General features: G+C 35.8%; 1 protein-coding gene across 4 annotated transcripts in view; it reads right to left on the bottom strand.

The window, feature by feature from the left end:
• Positions 1–19506, bottom strand: part of TRMT11 (tRNA methyltransferase 11) — a 61141-nt gene that overhangs the window by 15658 nt on the left and 25977 nt on the right. For all 4 annotated transcript variants that reach the window (XM_022555986.2, XM_022556006.2, XM_022555997.3 and 1 more), the window contains exons 8-12: positions 16729–16809; positions 13332–13496; positions 11907–11979; positions 11650–11781; positions 4083–4203 (exon numbers count right to left, since the gene is read on the bottom strand). In XM_022555986.2, coding sequence (XP_022411694.1) covers positions 4083–4203; positions 11650–11781; positions 11907–11979; positions 13332–13496; positions 16729–16809 — 572 coding nt within the window. The remainder of the gene's footprint in view (positions 1–4082; positions 4204–11649; positions 11782–11906; positions 11980–13331; positions 13497–16728; positions 16810–19506) is intronic.

The following is a 19506-nucleotide window of genomic DNA, read 5'->3' as shown; positions in this document are numbered from 1 at the left end:
AATAACAAATGTTTGTGAGGATAAAAAGGCAAGGGAACCTGTGTGCATTTTTGGAAGGAAGGTAAATTGGCGCAGCCACAATGGAAAACAATATGAAGACCCCTCGAATTAAAAACAGAACTAACATATGACCCAGCAATTCCACTTCTGGGCATTTACCTTATGAAAATGAAAACCCTAATCTGAAAAGATACATACACCCCCACATTCAGTGCAGCATTATTTACAACAGCCGAGATATGGGAGCAAGTTGTATGTTCGTCGATGGATGAATGGATAAAGCAGACGTGATATGTATAATAGAATACTCCTCAGCCATAAAAAAAGAATGAAATCTTTCCATTTGCAACAACATGGATGGACCCTGAGGGCATTAAGCAAAGTGAAATAAGACAGAAAAAGACAAACACCATATGATCTCACTTATATGTAGATTCTAAAAAACAAAACAAACAAAAAACGAAGCTTATTAAGACAGAGAACAGATTGATAGTTGTCAGGGGGTTAGAGGAGGGAGACAGTGGAGAGGGTCAAAAAGTACAAACTTCCAACTATAAAATAAATAAGCCATGAGGATGTAATGTACAGCATGGTAACTAGTTAATAATAGTGCATTGCGTATCTGAAAGTTGCTAAGAGAGTAGATCTTGAAAGTCCTCATCATGATAAAAAAAAATTTGTAACTATGTATGGTGATGGATGTTAACTAAACTTACTGTGGTGATCATTTCATAATGCATACAAACATTGAACCATGATGTACAGATGAGAAATATGTCAATTATACCTCACTAAGAATACTAATGTCACTCACTTTACTTTCTCATTTCAAGACTAAAACTACAAAATCTATAGGTAATATTTGTTTTTTATACATATTACTCATGTGGCTGGCACATGTTAAGTTATTATTCTTATTATTAATAACTCATATAAGTACATTAAGTGCTGTGATTTCTAAGAGCTGTAATGTTACTATCTGAATTATCAAATGTCTTACTACTTCCCTCAAAATATAAAAGACATGAGAAGTGACTGGGAGAGTATGAAAAAAGCATACTCTAACATACAACAGAAGGCTTTTATTCAATGTGACAGATACTGATAATCAATGTTATGGACTGAATTGTGTGCCTCAAAATTCGTATGTTGAAGTCCTAACCCCCAATATTTCTGTACTTGGACATAGGGCCTTAAAGGAGGTGAATGAAGTTAAATGAGGCCATCACTGTGGGGTGGCAATCCAATAGCACCGATGTCCTTGTAAGAGGAAGAAACATCAGCAGTGTGTATGTACAGAGGACACAAAGAGAAGGCGGCTGTCTACAAGCTAGGAAGAGAGGTCTCATCAGAAACCAAACCTGCTGGCTTTGGACTTGCAGTCTCCAGAACTGTGAGAAAATCAAGTTCTTTTATTTAAGCCACTCTGTCTGCAGTATTCTGTTATGGCAGGCTGAGTAGACTACAGTTAATTTAAAAAGTCACTAAAAGCAGGACAAAATTAAAATGCTTTGTTAATATATTAAACATCTTATTTCAACTTAAAAAATTGTGTATTCAGGGACTTCCCTGGTGGTCCAGTGGTTAAGACTACGCTTCCACTGCAGGGGGCATGGGTTCAATCCCTGGTCGGAGAACTAAGATTCCACATGCCACGTTATCAATCTTTTGATACAGAATTAAGACCTGCAAAGATGTCCAGTTTTGGCTTCTGTAAAACGAAGCAAGAACTTAGACTCTTACAAAGCAACCTCAGTACAGAAACCTGGATTGCAGTAACTTTTTTCCAACCTGTTATAGTTATCTCAACCATTTCCAATACAAGACTCTAAATTTTTCAGCAATCCACTTTGTCCTATCTTTCTAAAGCATTCATATTTGTTTCTACAGAAATGACAACTTTATTCTTCCATTCACATTTCACTGGTCTAACTAGTATTTAGATTATATAAATGACATAGCAAATATAACTGGCATAAACAGCTCACAGGAAAAACACAAGTGACTCACAATAGACAATTCATCTGTAAGTACAGAAGTGTACAGATATAGTAGAGACCAAGTAACTCACTAGCTCAAAGTATCTGACCTATTCTAGGCATCATGCATTGTGTTTTAGAGCAGGAATAGCGAGTACTGGTTAATCAACTGAGTTTGAAATGAGGTCAGTTAAGAGGGCTTCTATGGTACAGTCCTCCCTTGGCATCCACAGGAGATTGGTTCCAGGACCCACTGTGGATACCAAAATTGGCAGATGCTCAAGGCTGAGAGTCGGGTCTCGGCATCCACGGGTTCCGCACGCTCAGTTTCAACCAACTGTGGATCGTGTACCACATTTAGGATGAGCAGTTTGGCTGAATCTGTGGATGTGGAACCCTCGGATAGGGAGGGCTTACTGCATATCCAAATAAATGGTGGCCATTTAAAATGATCACTTTGGAAGGTTGTGTCACTGTGTCAAACAATTTGAAAACTCCTCTTTTGGAATTTCTGAAAACTGCTTATGTTTTAAACGTTTAATGGCAAACTGTCATCCTTGGAACGAGATGTGACTTCCAAAAAACATTAAGTGACCTGTCTGGTATAAAATGTGAGCAGCAAAGTCCAGGAATATAATTTGAAGAAAAGCAAGGTGTACTATAAAGTAAAATAACTGTTTAATATATTTCTTCTTTAAATGTAAATCTAAAAGTTTTAAGAACATGCTGAATAATTATGACATAAGTATATTGAGTACAAGATGCCACTCCAAGAATATCTGCTATTTGCATATAAACTTCTAGTATTTGTTTAAAATGACTATCAGGCATTCATTTTAATTACATCACATATACCTTTACATATGTATGTATGTACACAAATACATACATACACATATACGTAAGAGTGGACACCAATCAACTTTATACACACCCACACACACACACATACGTATATGTATATATACACATAGCTTAGCCTTCAGAAATGCCCTGATACTGGAGCCCAATTATTGAGGAAATTTTGTCACATTAAAGATTCTGAACCTTACTCTGTTATAAAAATGAGTCACGAAAATTTTTGCATCAAGAAGTGACTTAACGAATGCAGTGTTTTAGGAAGATTTATTTAACATGTAAGAACTAGAGGTGTGAAAAATGGAAGGAGCGAGGTAATTTAGGAGATTATCAGCATAAACCAGGTATATGGTAATAAGGGTCTAAATTAGAGACAGACAGGAAATGGAAATTAAAAGGACAAAAACAAGAAATATGTAAAATAATATATGCAAAAGGGACTGTACAAACATTAGTTTTTATTATTGTGAAAGAACCCATAAGCTGTGAAGTAGATGAAAAATATCAAATGCAGAGTAAGGATGAGTAAGACAAAATCCTCAGGCAGTAACACCCTGTTCTTTTCCGCTTGCCCTACAAATCCAAAACAAAGATGGGGCTTACTCAAATTTCTAGTGAATATGGAAGAGCTTTGGTTGTCAATCAAGATAAGTACAGCCCAATGAGCATTCTGTAGATTTAATTAAGCTCCAGTGTGAGGTATTATTCATAACAATTCTGATCTGGATATGAAGTAACAGATGTTTTGTTCTTTCTTCTCAAGCTTAAATGAATTATGTGTGGGGGAGAAAGAGAAAGAAAAAGAGAGAGAACACGTGTTGGACCCTAACAGATGGGGGCAAATTACTTTCTCCTTTATACAAAGTGACATTTTCTCTTCAGTACAGTCTGCAATCAAGTAGGTTCTGCTTTTGGGGAGAAATGGTAACTAGTACATTGCTAATTAGACAATGGTTGTTTAATTAAGAGTGCTCTGTTTTATAACTGAGTTAGCCCAAGGATGTCAAATAAGCCTGAAAAGTAAAGGTCAACTTTTATTTCTAGTCTTCAACTTCTACATTCTATTCCTACCCTCTGAACTCCACCAAAGGCCACAAACCTGCTCAACTTTTACCTCTTCCTGAACTCATCAATATTTTTTAAAAAATCAAGGACTAACGTTTCCAAACTTCATTAGAGGAAAACTAGAAAAATCTACTTCTAAATTCTTCCAGAATTTATCTGAAAAACACTAGGATAACTTACCTCAAATCCCTTCACCTTCTCCATCGTTATCAAGCGCCTTGATGTGCGACCGGAAAGCTTCTGCTCACAGTTGCTGATGAGTTTCAAGCAAGGGTGCCAGGGTACCATCTCTTCAGTGTATCTGAAGAAAGAGCAGCTGACTGTTAGGGACACTCACATATGAACCCCGCAAAGGATCATCATGGGGGTTATCCAGTGTGGTATGGGACGTCCTCCCACTACATGCTGTGCCATTTTATTTCACATATGCTAATTGTCCATATAATCCATAAACAATCTGCATTTATAAAAAGCAAAGTATTTAACATAACCACATCCAAAGAAAGTAGTTTAATTTTTTTACCTGTATAATGAGGATGAGAGAGAACACAGGTATGTTTTATTGAAGAATGCCAAGCATTTAAACCACAAAAATACAAGATGACAATTCTACCCTAAAGGATCCCACGAGAGCACATAAGACAGACAGAAATACATTCCATAACAACCCCCTAACATTCATGAGGGACTGATTCAACTGGGGATGTTTATAAATTCCCAAAGTAAAGTCCACTACAGCATATACCCCTTTAAAATGAAATGTCCCTGCAAAATTTTTTATGACATCTTGAGGCCTCTATTAACCTTTTTATATAAGATTTTTCGGATAAACTACCACTAAACTAAACACTACAGATGACATCAATCCTCTGCCATGAAATAAAACCAAAGTTATGATAAAGAGCAGTGGTGCTTGCTGCTGTACAGCACATGTACTTAGTGAATGAAGATGACGACACCTAGAAAGCAGGACAGTCAGGGTGCAGTAGTTCGGAACTTCATGTCTGATAGGTTGTTGGCACTAATCTTGGTAGAAGAAACAGGTAACAAATGTGGGGGAAACAGTTATGGAGCAGAATTCAGAAGAACAGCAGGAGAGAGGGCTCACTAGGTAGGGGCACCTTTAAGAACACTGTGATTGCCAGTTTTTATTTTTCCTTTGCAAATCTTCATATGTTTCTAGATAAAGAGCCTGCAAACATTTCTTATATGGGATATCTTAAAGCTCTGATCCAAAATGGGAAAGGTGCTGATCAGCGCTTCCTGTAAAGGACCACCATCCGACCAGCCAATTCTAATGCATCAACACTGTCTTCCCCACCACTTGTTCACTGATTTCTCTAGGTCCCTGTGACCTTCAACAAGCTCTCCCTCATTACCTTGACCACATGCTCAAAACTTTCATCACCCACTTACCAAGCAACATTCATAATACACTTCACTTCATTATCAGTGGAAGGAATTCTCTTGAAGTCATTCTCTGCCTCCCTCCTTAGGGCTTTCCAACAAATAATGGCCATTTCAGATTTCATCTCACCTAATAATTCTCTAATGCTCACTATACAGTCAGAAATGTTGTGCTCCTATGACATTAAGTTGATGTCAAATTTGGAGTCTTCACACAAAGCATTTATGATATGAAAGAATACATTCTACACCATAGTTGACAGACTTAAGTAATGGTAACAAAGAGAAGATATAGTTTTGACCTTAGGCTTGCAAACATCAGGGTTTAGAAATGTCTGAACTTGTCAAATTTAGTAACATACCCTTTTTTAAAGAAAAAAATCTTATTTCTTGGCAAAGGAAAAGGTATTTTTATTAAATTTTATTTATATACCTTTTATTGACAAGGTATTTTTATTAAAATGTTTCTTAAATGTATATAAACATAAATTCCTCATGCTTATATAATTTATATAACTATAAAACCCAAAACAAATTTATAAATTAAATCAAAGTACAAAACCAATACAATTTTAATTAACATTTATGACATGAATAATGCTAAACTGGTGAAACTAAGTCATTGGCATTTGGCTTAACAGCAGAAAAACATTTACATGTTCTAGATCATTTTTTGACTTGAACTTTCAGTTTAAGCATGAAAGGACATCATTTAGGTCATCATTATCATTAACAAACTTGTTTTTAACCACTACTCTATTATATGAATGAGCCAATCAATTTAACAGTGTACTCCCAAAATATCACACTAAAAAATAAAAAACAGCAGTTAAAAATTATTTACTATATATTTACTAACATATTTCATACTAATGGACTGTTTGCAATCTGTTAAGTAGAAGCTATAAATCTGTACTATGCCTAGACTATTATGATAGTATGGTATCTTATGTTAACTCCCTGTTTTTAGTACTATTCCCCTATAATCTAAGCCTCTATTTAAAATCTAAATCAGCCAGAATAGGTAAATCCACAGAGATAGGTAAGTGGTTACTAGGGACAAGAGCAGTAGTGACTGCTTATGCATACAGGGTTTCTTTTTGGGATAACAAAAATGTTCCAGAGGGCTTCCCTGATGGCGCAGTGGTTACGAATCCACCTGCCAATGCAGGGGACACAGGTTCAAGCCCTAGTCCGGGAAGATCCCACATGCCGCGGAGCAACTAAGCCCGTGCGCCACAATTACTGAGCCTGCGCTCTAGAGCCCACGAGCCACAGCTACTGAGCCCGCGCACCACAACTACTGAAGCCCACATGCCTAGAGCCCATGCTCCGCAACAAAGAAGCCCACGCACCGCAATGAAGAGTAGCCCCCACTCATTGCAACTAGAGAAAGCCCATGCGCAGCAACAAAGACCCAACGCAGCCAAAAATAAATAAAATAAATTTATTTAAAAATTGTTCTAGAATTAGTGGTGATGGTTGCATAACTTTGAGGTTATAAAAACCATGGAGTTGTACACTTTAAAAAGGTGACTTTCACAGTATACAAATTATATTTCAACCTTTTTTAAAAAAGAAAAAAAAAAAGTGTATAGGTCCCTAGCTTTTCCATCAATCAATTTTGACAGCCATTTATTTTCCTGTGAATCTTCATGACTCAAGCTAACTATTTCCAAATGTCATTAGAGTTTCACTTCCCATTTGAGAAACGGATTTTGTGCCGATTGGAGCACTTACTGAAAACAATTTAAAAGAATCACTTTTCTCTGTTTCCTGTATGAAAGATGAAAAACAACATGTTCGGTTCTGTTTTGTGTGGCTCTGAGCCACCACAAAATTTATTTTATCACAATTAAACTTTATCCCCAAATCTTACTTTGGAGTACTTTATTAGACTTCTTCACTTTGTCATCATTTTTATCACAAGCACTAGCAGTTGGATTTCCAGTAAAGGACATCCTTCACAAAGAAACACAGTTTCTAATCACTTCAAGAGCATTATCTGTGTATAAATGACAATTAGAAAACAACACATAGGGATATGTGGAACCTGGGCAAAAAGCTACACTCACTCAACAGCTTAGCAACTCCTATAATATCAAATACACGAGTTGAATGTATGCCCTGCCCAAATGAATGTTACACAGATCTTCAGGGTCATTTGCAAATAGTTGAAATTGTGAATAATAAACTCACAAATACCAAAAGTCAAGAATAATTTTATGTGGTAAGTCTCTATGAGTAATAAGAGTAAACTACTAGGAGAGCACATATGAAGGATTGATGAATTCTGCTTAGAAGGTTTCAGAAAGTGTCACAGAGGTGGTAACAATTAAGCCAGGCCTTGAAAGATGACTAGAATTTTACGGCTGAGGAAAGAAGAAACAGTATATCAAGCAATGGGTACAGAATAAATAAAGGTTGAAGGACATAACATATACAGAGTGTCTTGATGCTGGCCAAAAATACAATATACTAGAGTGGGGAGAATCTGGACTAGAGGAAGCAGAAGTTTGTTGAGTAGCAGTTTCTTCACCACAATTTAAATTACCAAATAGTGACAAAATCCTTTTTCAATCATCAGTTCTGACAATTCTTCACAAATAACTAAGCTGTTAGGTAGTATTTTGTTTTTATCGTCTTATACCTTTCAAAATGTCTTGGGTTTAAAAAAAATAAAAATGTTCTGCGTTTAATGAATAATACCTTAACTTGATTATAATGTGCGAGTCTTATTTTTAAACTTCAATCATATAACAGGATTTGGCTGAGTAAATTAATTCAATAGTAGGACTAAAAGCCTACATTCACTATACCAAAAATACAAAAGTTTTCAAATTAAGCTGTGCTAAGGTACAATTTTAAAATGAATTCTTTATTCTTAGTCTAATAAAAAGCTATATATGCAATACAACATAACCAAACTAATTCTAAATTGTTTCATTCAGAAGCAAGAACATTATTTCAAACTTCTGCAGATGACTTTAGTTTTAAGTTCATCTAATACTGTGTTATTTTAAAAAGAGTAAATACTTTGGATTATGTTTACTGCAAAAGTGAAAATAGTTCATTCCCTAATATAAACGCAAGACAAACTAAGTTCATTAATAAGATCACTTTGAGTTAAGGGGAGGAGAAGGCACAACAGAAGTCTAGTTATGAACATCAGAAGACCTGACAAATAAGTCAGGGAAGTAAATGCCATAGTAGTCTTTCCATGTGTGTCCTAGCCTGGATGAAATTTGTCCTTTGATAAAACATCTAAGGTAAACAAACAAACAAACAAGTGACAAAAACGTGCCTTTTTTTACTTCTAAAAAATCCCTTTGGTTATATGGACTTGGAAATTTCCCCTTGTCGAAAATTATTAAAAGAGAAGTCACTGAAGAAATACCCAGTGGCCATTTTTTAAGGTCTTCAGAAATACTAAAATAGTTGAAAGTGCCTCCAGTTTGACTTTTTATAAAAAAGAAATAAATAAAAGAATTACAGAAGATATTCATAACCACATTTAATTTCAATTATAATTAAATAATAAACTACAAAATAGTGGAAAGTCAGAAATGCCAGAATATAAGAAACACACAAAAACTAATGAGGATATTTCAAAAGGACAGAGGAGCCACCTCAGAGGGACTCCTGCTGATCATAAATCTGGGACAATTTGAACAACAAAATAATGATAGTAATAAATTATAACCCAATGAATAATATAGGAATCTATGACTCCATACCAGTATAAATTAATAAATTAATGGGAGGGAAGGGAAAACTAATCCTTATAGTAGAATGCCAACTTAAAATGCAGAAGGAATGATGGAATAGAAAAGTCATCATTATGGTGGTTGTCAATGTGAGTAGTCACCTGAAGAACAAGATATTGGTGTAATCTTGTGATACCTCCCCCTGGGAAATACTAATCGAGAAGAACATGATAACTCACAGCGGAGAAACCTGACAGAGAACAACATGACCAGATGATCAAGTTTAAGACCTCCAGTAGAGGTTGGCTCTGTGTGCCCCATAATGCAGTGCACTAAGAGCACAGTATCATTTTTGTGGTATTTCTACCAAGAGCATTGCCTGAGTCTGGTCAAGGAAGAAACATCAGATGCACCGGGTTAGGGGTCAACCTTCACAATATAAGCCCTGTACTCTATAAAACTGTTAAGGACACAAAAGATAAGGAAAGATTGAGGAAATATTCCAGACTGGAGGAGAATGACATGATGGGTCAATGCAGTACATTTTCCTAGAGAGACTACAATCAGTAATATCTGACTGGGGTCCATGATCTGGACAGCAGCACTATCAATGCTGACTTCCAGACTTCAGGGGTTGATGGTGATTTGACAACAATGCTCTTGCTTCTGAGAAATGCAAAGAAATACGCAGGGGTGATGGGGCATCATATCTGCAACTTCTCAAATAGTTCCAAAAATGATAATGGGCATGTGATTAATGTAATGGGTGAGGAAAGGGGGGTAGAGGAGGTGTATGTTAATAGTTGGAAAATTTGGATGGGGGAGAGATGGGAGTTTTTTGCATTTGAAACTTTTCTGTAAATTTGAAATTTATTTCAAATAAAGTTTTTAAAATTCCAGCTCTGAAAACTTGAATTAAAACAAAAAGACAAGTTAGTTTGCTGCTGGAGTTCAGCTTGTCTAAGGCAGAAACCACTTTTGAATAAAAATAAACAAATATGCTCTTCTCTGAAAATATTTTTTTTTCTCTGAAAATATTAATAAAACACCATCTATCACTTCACATACCAGACACCTGAGATCTTGGCAAGATGCTGAATTATGTGAACAGCACTAGGAATAACGAAAACAATAAACTAGCTAGCTTTTAACTTTAGACAAGCCATTTTACTCCTTGGAATTAATTTCTCTTATTTCCAAAATTAAGAAATAATTAATTTCTTAACAGAACATAAGCCCTGTGTTAAGGGGTATGGGTATGAATGTGTACAGTCTTATTAGCTGATAAACAAGATGCAAAACTAAAGTTAGGACAGGGCTTCCCTGAGGGTGCAGTGGTTAAGAATCCGCCTGCCGATGCAGGGGACACAGGTTCAAGCCCCAGTCCAGGAAGATCCCACATGCCGTGGAGTAACTAAGCCCCTGGGCCACAACTACTGAGCCTGTGCTCTAGAGCCCGTGAGCCACAACTACTGAAGCCTGTGTGCCTAGAGCCCGCGCACTGCAATGAAGAGAGTAGCCCCCGCTCGCCTCAACTAGAGGACGCCCATGCACAGCAACGAAGACCCAATGCAGCCAATAAATAAATAAATAAATAAATTTATTTTAAAATAATAATAATAAAAAAATAAAGTTAGGTCATGGTAGCTCCCAATGAAACATTTATAAAAGAAACAACAAAAAAGCATAGCTTCCAACTGCTGAGGGACCATCAACCATTATGAAAAGACAAACAAGAAAACACTGGTCTAAAATGCTTTTTGTACAATTATGTATAGTAAATATAGAAATTAAAATAATTTCTAAAAAAAGATATCTATAGCATATTGAACAAATAGCCAAATTTTCAGCTTGACACTGCCTTTCAAATCTAAAGATCCTGTTTTGTCAACACATCTTGTCTTTCATTGTTGGTGTACACAGCTCTGTTTATAATTAATAGCTATTGAATAATAAAACCCAAACCAATAATGTTGAACATAATCAGGGCTTTAAATATATGCATAGCTCTTAGTTTGTTTGGTCTTAGCTTTTAAAAAAGGTTTTACTGCATTTACGGTGATCCTAAGAGCCAATATATATTCAAGCTAACTAGCAGTAGATGAATCACTCAGCTAAGTTGTTAAAATTTATCTAAGTTTATGGCCTGGCCAAACAGCTATTGAACACACAGGCCCCGAGCTAAGTATGATATACAACAGGGGCAAACTTTTGCTCTTACAGGCCAGATAGTAAATATTTTAGCCTTTGTGGACCACTTGTGTTTCTGACACATATTCTTCTTTGTTGTTTTTTTCTTTTCTAATAACCCTTTAAATAGGTAAAAACCAGTCTTAGCTCAAGTGCCTTACAAAAACAGGCTGAAAACCATATCAGGCTCACAGGCTGTAGTTTGCCAACCCCTGATGTAAAATAAAAAGTTCAAAGCAATTCAATCAATAAGAAGAAGGGGCCTGTTTTATGCAGCGTGTTGGTAAATGAAGGTCATCATACACATTAAACACAAAGATATTTACCCTGAATATGATTAGAGACAGGGAAAAAAGTATGCTAGATATACAAATACCATAAGAAAAAGTAAAATTATTTAATATTTTAAATAATTATAAGTAAAATTATTTAATATTACATACTCTGGTGTGTACACTGGTAACCAATAGACTAGTCTTCCACCTAATACGAGGGTCTCAGCTGCAAAGTTTAACAGGTCAAAAAACATATCACTCAGATGATAACTCAAGGAAACAGGAACGTGGCTTTCTGGACTAGACAAAGAAAACAAAATTTCAAAATCAGTGAAAAACTTTAAGACTATTAAACTAAGTTAATTAAAAAAAAGCAATATGCTTCTTCCCAAAGTAGTAACATACCATATTTAACTTTTACTTACCATTTTTCTATCCCCTTTGGTATTTCCTTCTGTGAACCTGTTCTTCTTGTAGACTCTCTAATACCATATGGAGCTAGACAGAAAACAGGTAACACGGATAGTCAAAAGTCACCTAATCATCACTGCAAAGCAGATGGACATCATGTGCCTCCAGATGTGACACCCTGAGAAGGACACATCACCTATGCAATATTCCAGCTGAGAATGCATAACAAGAGGGACATTCTATTTAAAACACTGGGAGGGCAGGCAAGCAGGTGACTGTATTCTTCAAAATGTCAATGTCATAAAAGACAGAGAAAGGTTGTGAAAATGTTACAAACTAAAGGAGGGTTAAAAGGTATGACTACTAAAGGCAATACCTGACACTAGGCTGGATACTGCACTTCAGGGAAAAACATGCTATAAAGGATATTACTGGGTCAATTGACAAAACTGGATGAGAAACTACAGATTAAAGAATTAGCGATTCACTGAAATTGGTAACTGTACTTTGGCTATCTAAGAGACTATCCCTACTCTTAGGAAATATACACTGGAGTATGGGGGGGCGGTGAAGGGCCATGATGTATACAACTTACTCTCAATTGATCAGGAAAAAAATTACGTATTTTTATAAATACACATAGAGAGTGAGAGCAAATAATAAAGTAGATTATTAATAAAAAGTCACTCAATTTTCAAAAGTATATTCATACTGATATTCATACTTGCTAATTTTTCTTTTGTTAGATTTGAAAATATCTAAGTTACCAAAGAACTGAAAAGGTCTGAGATGGAAGGGTTGAGATACTGTATGCCACTATATACAGATTTACTGCCAAATACTATAGAAAAGGTAGATTTATTCTTAGATAGGATGCCTGAAAAGCCCAAGAACTCACATGGCATGAGAAAACAAGTTCTCATGCACATTCTTGAAGCTCAGTGGGTTCACAAGCGCAGTGGGTCACACCCAAATTTCTTTTAACTCTATAAAGGAGATGCCAGTTACAACAGGCACAACAACAACAACAAAACATAAAAGCTTACACATAGAGAAATGGGAAATATCTGAAACTTTCCTCTTCAAATGTGATACCATAATTGCAAATGACATTTTGGCTCTAGTTGCTACACTAATAACCAATTACGGTCAAATATAAAACAAATATAAAAACAAATTTATGTCTTAAAAAATAAGCCGAAGAGAAAAAGGGATGACAAGTTAATACATATAGTTTAAAAAATCAAAACCACTTAGTTAAATTGGTGTCCTGCCCTACATTCATAATTTTTTCCTTCTCACTATGTGAAGAAGTCAGGGGTGAGGGGAATACTAATACAAGTTGGCTTTCTTTGTTGTACTGATAAATTTTGTAATTTAAATGTAAATGACTTTAGGAACCTAATCCTACTCCTACTTTTGTATAAAAATAAACTTACGATCAGTGATGACTGCATCAAAGTATGTGCCCTTCCTCCAAGAAGGTTTAGATGCATCTGAAACCAGGACATCAAGGTAATACTTCTCTAAACCATATTGACGAAGATTTGCCCTAATGTTTTCATCTGGTCCTCTCCATTTCTGGTTTTTCCTACTAGCCTTTCCTGAAGGGAAAGAAAAAGGAAGACAGAACTAACAAACAACATTCTTACCTCGTCATTTGGCTAAAAGTAACGTTTAACTTATCTAAACCTATATTTAATCAAATAAAACTTGCTTTCATTTCAAATCTTAATTTTATTTATACAAGGAACAATTATTTTTATTTTAACTTATTGTAAAAAATATTTCAAAAAGTAAACTGTACTGATGTCTAACTATCCTTTCACATAAAACTGCCTTAAAACACTCATTCAATAATTAATGCATTCAAAGCGTACTAATAAAGACACAGAGTTAAACAGAACATGGTCCCTTTCCTCTAGCAGTGTAGAAACACTGACGAATTAGATAAATGGAACAGAAATGAAGAGAGCTAACTTGGGAAATGCAGGAGCTGTGACCATGGACAGAGGAGGTAAAACGAGAACACAAGAGATGAAGAGTTAAAGTGGGGGACTCAAGGAAGAAGTTCAAAAGTTTTAGTTTAGGAGACATGAGTGGATGATGATACCATCAATTAAGATCTGAGAAACCAAGAGGAAAAGAAAATCTAGGAAAGAAGATGAGGTTCATTTGAGATACATCAATCTTGATATACCTTGAGGTACCTACAGAAGCTTCAGAAAGAGATATTCAGCAGGTAGTTAGAGACCAGAATACATATACCTGAGAGATGTCAGTATATAAACTTAAGTTAAATCTGTAAGAATGAATGATATTTCTGATTAACCTAGGTGGCAATTACATAAATGTTTGTTCGATACTCTTGTTATTTTAATAAACTCTTCTGTATTATGATCTACTTCACAATAAAAACAAAACTTAAAAAGCAAAAGAAGCATGACATGACTCTGCACAATATGTAGTGTGATAAAAGGGGTCAACAAGAGATGCCTGGAGAAAAGCAACATATAAACAGACATTGAAGAAAACTGCAGGGCCTTCAGGAGACTGAGATCAAAACAAAGAAATCAGAGTACCACCCAATGAAGCCACTGTCTAGGAAACCAAGGGCTGCTTTATGAAGGTCAACACTGCCAAATACTGTAGATCTGTGGCCTTAGTAAGATTTTTCAGTAGGCATGCAAGCTGAAAAATAACAGGCAGAACACAGTTAGAGATGAAGAAGAGGAATAGCAAATAAACTAGTCTTTTTAAGAAGCACTTTGGGGGACTTCCCTGGTGGCACAGTGGTTAAGAATCCGCCTGCCAATGCAAGGGACACGGTTTGAGCCCTGGTCCAGGAAGATCCCACATGCTGTGGAGAAACTAAGCCCATGTGCCACAACTACTGAGCCTGCGCTCTAGATCCCATGAGCCACAACTACTGAAGCCCTCACGCCTAGAGCCCGTGCTCCGCAACAAGAGAAGCCACTGCAGTGAGAAGCCCATGCACCGCAACAGGGAGGAGCCCCCTCTCATCACAGCTAGAGAGAAAGCCCACATGCAGGAACGAAGACCCAACACAGCTAAAAATAAATAAGTTTATTTTTAAAAAATGAAAGAAGCACTTTGCAGACTTCCCTGGTGGTGCAGTGATTAAGAATCCGTCTGCCAATGCAGGGTACATGGGTTTGAGCCCTGGTCCGGGAAGATCCCACATGCCGGGGAGCAACTAAGCCCATGCCCCACAACTACTGAGCCTGCGCTTTAGAGCCTGCGAGCCACAACTACGGAGCCCACGCGCCACAACTAGTGAAGCCCACGTGCCTAGAGCCCACGCTCCGCCACAGAGAAGCCACTGCAATAAGAAGCCCCCGCACCACAACGAAGAGTAGCCCCCGCTCGCCACATCTAGAGAAAGCCTGCGCGCAGCAACGAAGACCCAACACAGCCATAAATTAATTAATTAATTAATTAATTAAAAAAACTCAATCTCTTAAAAAAAAGAAAAAGAAACACTTTGGTAAAAGGAAGAGGAAAACAAAGTAGTAGCTAGGAGGGTCCCTATAGGATTGATAGAAAAAGTTCTGTATTTTTAAAATGGAAGAAACTTGGAAGTATTTGAGAGTATAGTAAGAGATTAGAAGCATAGGAAACAGAGGGCATATCTAATAGCATCTTGGATAAGCTCTGAGGAAACTCTACCTCAGTCAGAATTCTACCCAAGTAGACTGAAAGGTTATTACATAACTTTTAAACATAACTCTAATAAATAAAAATTCAAATGAATTATATAGGACAATATCCTTAAAGCAAACATACTGCTTCTACTAAAAGCAAACAGGAATAATTCTTCTTAGCACTTTGTCTACTCTAACATACTGCAGACAAAGACTATCTTTTTCTGGTTAGCCCATTTAGGTGAACTTTATAAAATGTTACTCATTCTCCTTATAGTACTAAATTCTTTATAGCAAGGTAGGAAAAAAGACAGTTCATCAAATACAATATATCAAATTACTTAAGCAAAAGAAAATAAAGTCTAATAAATTCTCACCTATATAATAATTTACACTGGGTGAGTAAGAGGAAAAGCATGTTTTATAGGCTGATTCTAGTTACAACAATGAAATACCAGCATAACTACAATTTCAAAATCAAAGAAACTTTACATTTTTAATACTATTCAGCTATGAAGAAATATTTTCAGTTTGATTCAATTTCATCCAATCACACTTCACTAGCAAAGCTTCTAGATTTTAAAGTATTTTCCAAAATTGCCTCAAAAGCAAGCAGATGCTTATCTCAAATTACCCTCAGTCTAATGCAGAATCTTTACTATTACTGTCACCTTAACTGTCTCAAAGATGTTTCGGTCAGTTATGAAATTAAAAACATGTATGGTACTCAAGGACTAGAAATTAGAGTATACACATATGACTGCTGAATAAAAGAACAGTGATAATTGTTAAGTAGAAACTCTGTTTTACTAACATGAATATGCTAATTAAAAATGACTAGTCCCTCTCCCACTTCCTTCCCAACCCAAAAGTTTTACAACCTTATTGATTGCCTACTTTTTAAAAATCTAAGACCAAAAATAGCTCTGAGAGGAGGGATTTTTCCTACTCACCTTTGTGTTTCCCCGGGGGTCATTTTGCTCACACTGGATCACTTCATAAAAAGCAGATACCCAATGAAGTCTTATTGTTGTAAGAATAACTAAAACTATATCACAACACTTTAACATTAAAAATAGATGTATAATGCCATATATAACTATTTAAGTATCTTAAAGGCACATTTGGTACAAGAGCAAAGACTGTAACACTGTCTAGAACCACTACTCACCCAAGCCATGAACGGTGTTGTAGTCTATGTCTGTCCCATATACATATGCACCAAAATGAGCAGATGCTATCAGAAGGCCACCTGAAAAAAATCACACAATTGTGATCTGTTAACCAGAAAGTCCCAGACTCTTATTTCTTCCCCTATTTAATCTGATCCAAATTCTTACAAACCAGCTGTAGGCAGAGTACCCTAGAATGACATTGATTCTGGCCATATTTAGTAGGCTTCAGAACTGAAAAAACAAACCCCTAAGCTGTGCTCATCACACTGGTCACAAAGCAGGGAACTAATATGCGCCCTGGCATTATTACTTTAAACAGCACTACTCTGGGAGAATTATCCTGTTTTTGGTCAAAATAATGTGTATTTAAACATTTTCATCTTATTTTGAGAAGTCTATACAAAAGCATCTTGCTCCTTTCTTACAATGAACATACAAGGCTGCTACACAAAGAGCTGGCAATAAATAAGTCTGACAATTGGGCTTAATTCTCACTCAAGTCAGAGTTTCAAATAACTTAAAGAGGGCATAATTAATATATAAGAGATTAATTCTTACAAAAATTAAAATATGAGGACAACAAATAGTTACTCCTATTGTCAGTGAGGTAATTATCTGATTTTAAACCGTAGATACAAATTTCTGAATAACTGTTATCAGACATACACAAAAATATTTAATACAATGAATTTTCTGTTTACTTAGTGCTGTGAACAAAGAAAGAACAGATGTCCTAACACGATTTGACTAGACTAAGTAATTTGGTAGGTGTGACCAGTTCACATATGAAGGAACATCCTTATAAAGATTAAAAATTAATGAAATCCTTTAAACTAAAAGGTATAATATTTTTAAATTGTTTAAGAATAAAAATTCACAAAGTTAAATATCTTAATAATTGTTCTTTTCAATGAACTTCACTTTTTTAATTATCCAAATTAAAAATGTTCTTAGTACTTGGGTAAGTCCTAATAGCTATACTGCAGAACTATCTGTCAGCCAAACTGAAATCAGAAATATACAGAAAAATATTCTTAGCCTATGCACAAACTTGGATATGGGGAAATAACTAGGGCTCTTTCCATTATATCCTTTTGAAATGTAATCTCTAAAATTAAGATGGGTAGTGCCTCCAGAGGGTCAAGGTCTATAAATGAATGTGTTCCTTCCATAGCCATTTAAAACATAGTTTGGTAACATGTACTTAAAAATACTTTGCTCAATGAAAAATATTATAACTACTACCTAATGGAGCCATGAATAAGAGAAATGGAAGACTAAAAGTACAGCAGAAACCAAAACCTAGGTTCCCTCATACTAACTACAAAAAGCATTTGTTTGAGGAGGTAAGGTTAAGTAAGCCCTCATAATTCTTAGCCTATAAATGGAACAGTCCATATTTAGGAAAGGTACTATATTTAGTAATGACTTGAAATACAAAAATCACTTCACCCATATTAGAGGAATTACTACAATTCTGCCAATTAAGGCAGATACTCACCTAGAAGAACTAGTTGTCAAGGGGAACAGAAAAGCTTTCCTGTGTTCCTTAAACAGAACCTTATCCATTTGGTTAGAGTGAGTTTTGAGAAGACCCAATTTAGAGTACACTGCTGAAAGGAGATGAATAATCTGTTAGACTACATCTGTTAGTTAACTTTGTGCCCTCTAAAAGCTTTTCAAGTTTCAAATAAAATCAATATAAATTAGCTTCTCTGAACTGGTCACTGGGTAATCACTGTTAATCATCTAGTTATTTTTTTAATTAAATTGAAGCATTTTCACGTTTAGTTATACCTCAGTTGGAGTTTCCTTGGAAGCTTTTTGGTGGAAGAAGGGGTGATAATAAAGGAGGGGGTGAAGTGTTGAGGGGGCAGATAACATGACTCACCCGATTTCTTATTAGCTATCAAGTGTAAAAATACCACATATGTGATCTAGACTAGCAAATCAGTATTTTAATGTCTTATTACCTAAATAGTAACCAGTTTAAGGTTAGGGTAATATCTTACAGGTAAAAGGACACAATAACTGAACTTTTATGATACAGAAACAAATTTATGAGTTTCATCTGTAGAGATTTAAGTGGAAAGCCTTATAAAAATGTGAAAATGAGAACTGGGCTTTGGTTTTGCCGAAAGAAAAGGAAGAAAAATTGTAATACTATGTCCCCTATGTAATCCTTAATAAAAACAAACAAACAAACAAACAAAAACAACTCATAAATTAAACTAGCAGCTTAAGCAAAAGGATATTGCCAGAAAACAGAGATTATACCAAACTATGAGACTCAGGAAAAGGGGTCTACAAAGAGTTGTGGATAAAATGGGAAGCAGAGATTCTCACAAAGACCTACAGAGATCCATTATCTCTCTGCTAACTTTCTCTTTTCCTCCTCATAGTCTCCTCTCAGAGGTAGACAGTGGGCTTCTCAACACCTTGCTCCCATATCTATCATCTGCAATGACAAAATGTCAAAGTTTTACTCCTTTCCTTAAACCTATGAGCCACTTGAAGGTAGAACAGGCAAGGAGTACACGATAGTCTCCTGGATATATTCCCAACTACTAAAGGAGTGGACTCATTTGAGAGAGGGGAAAGGGAAAAGCAATCAGAGCTAGGGCTGCAGAGCTACATCACTGCACCTACAGACATCGGCACACACTTGTGCCAATTATTTTCATTATGAACAAAGAATTAGAAGTTTACAATTTTAACCCTCAATTACTTTGCCTGCTGCCATAATTTGCCAATAGTTGCAAATTATGAATATC

Source organism: Delphinapterus leucas, chromosome 12 (assembly GCF_059928025.1).
Source record: "Delphinapterus leucas isolate spDelLeu-1000000601 "Yukka" chromosome 12, BTC_Dleu_Yukka2, whole genome shotgun sequence".
NCBI lineage: Eukaryota > Metazoa > Chordata > Mammalia > Artiodactyla > Monodontidae > Delphinapterus > Delphinapterus leucas.
This window is presented reverse-complemented; position numbering and strand designations above follow the sequence as displayed.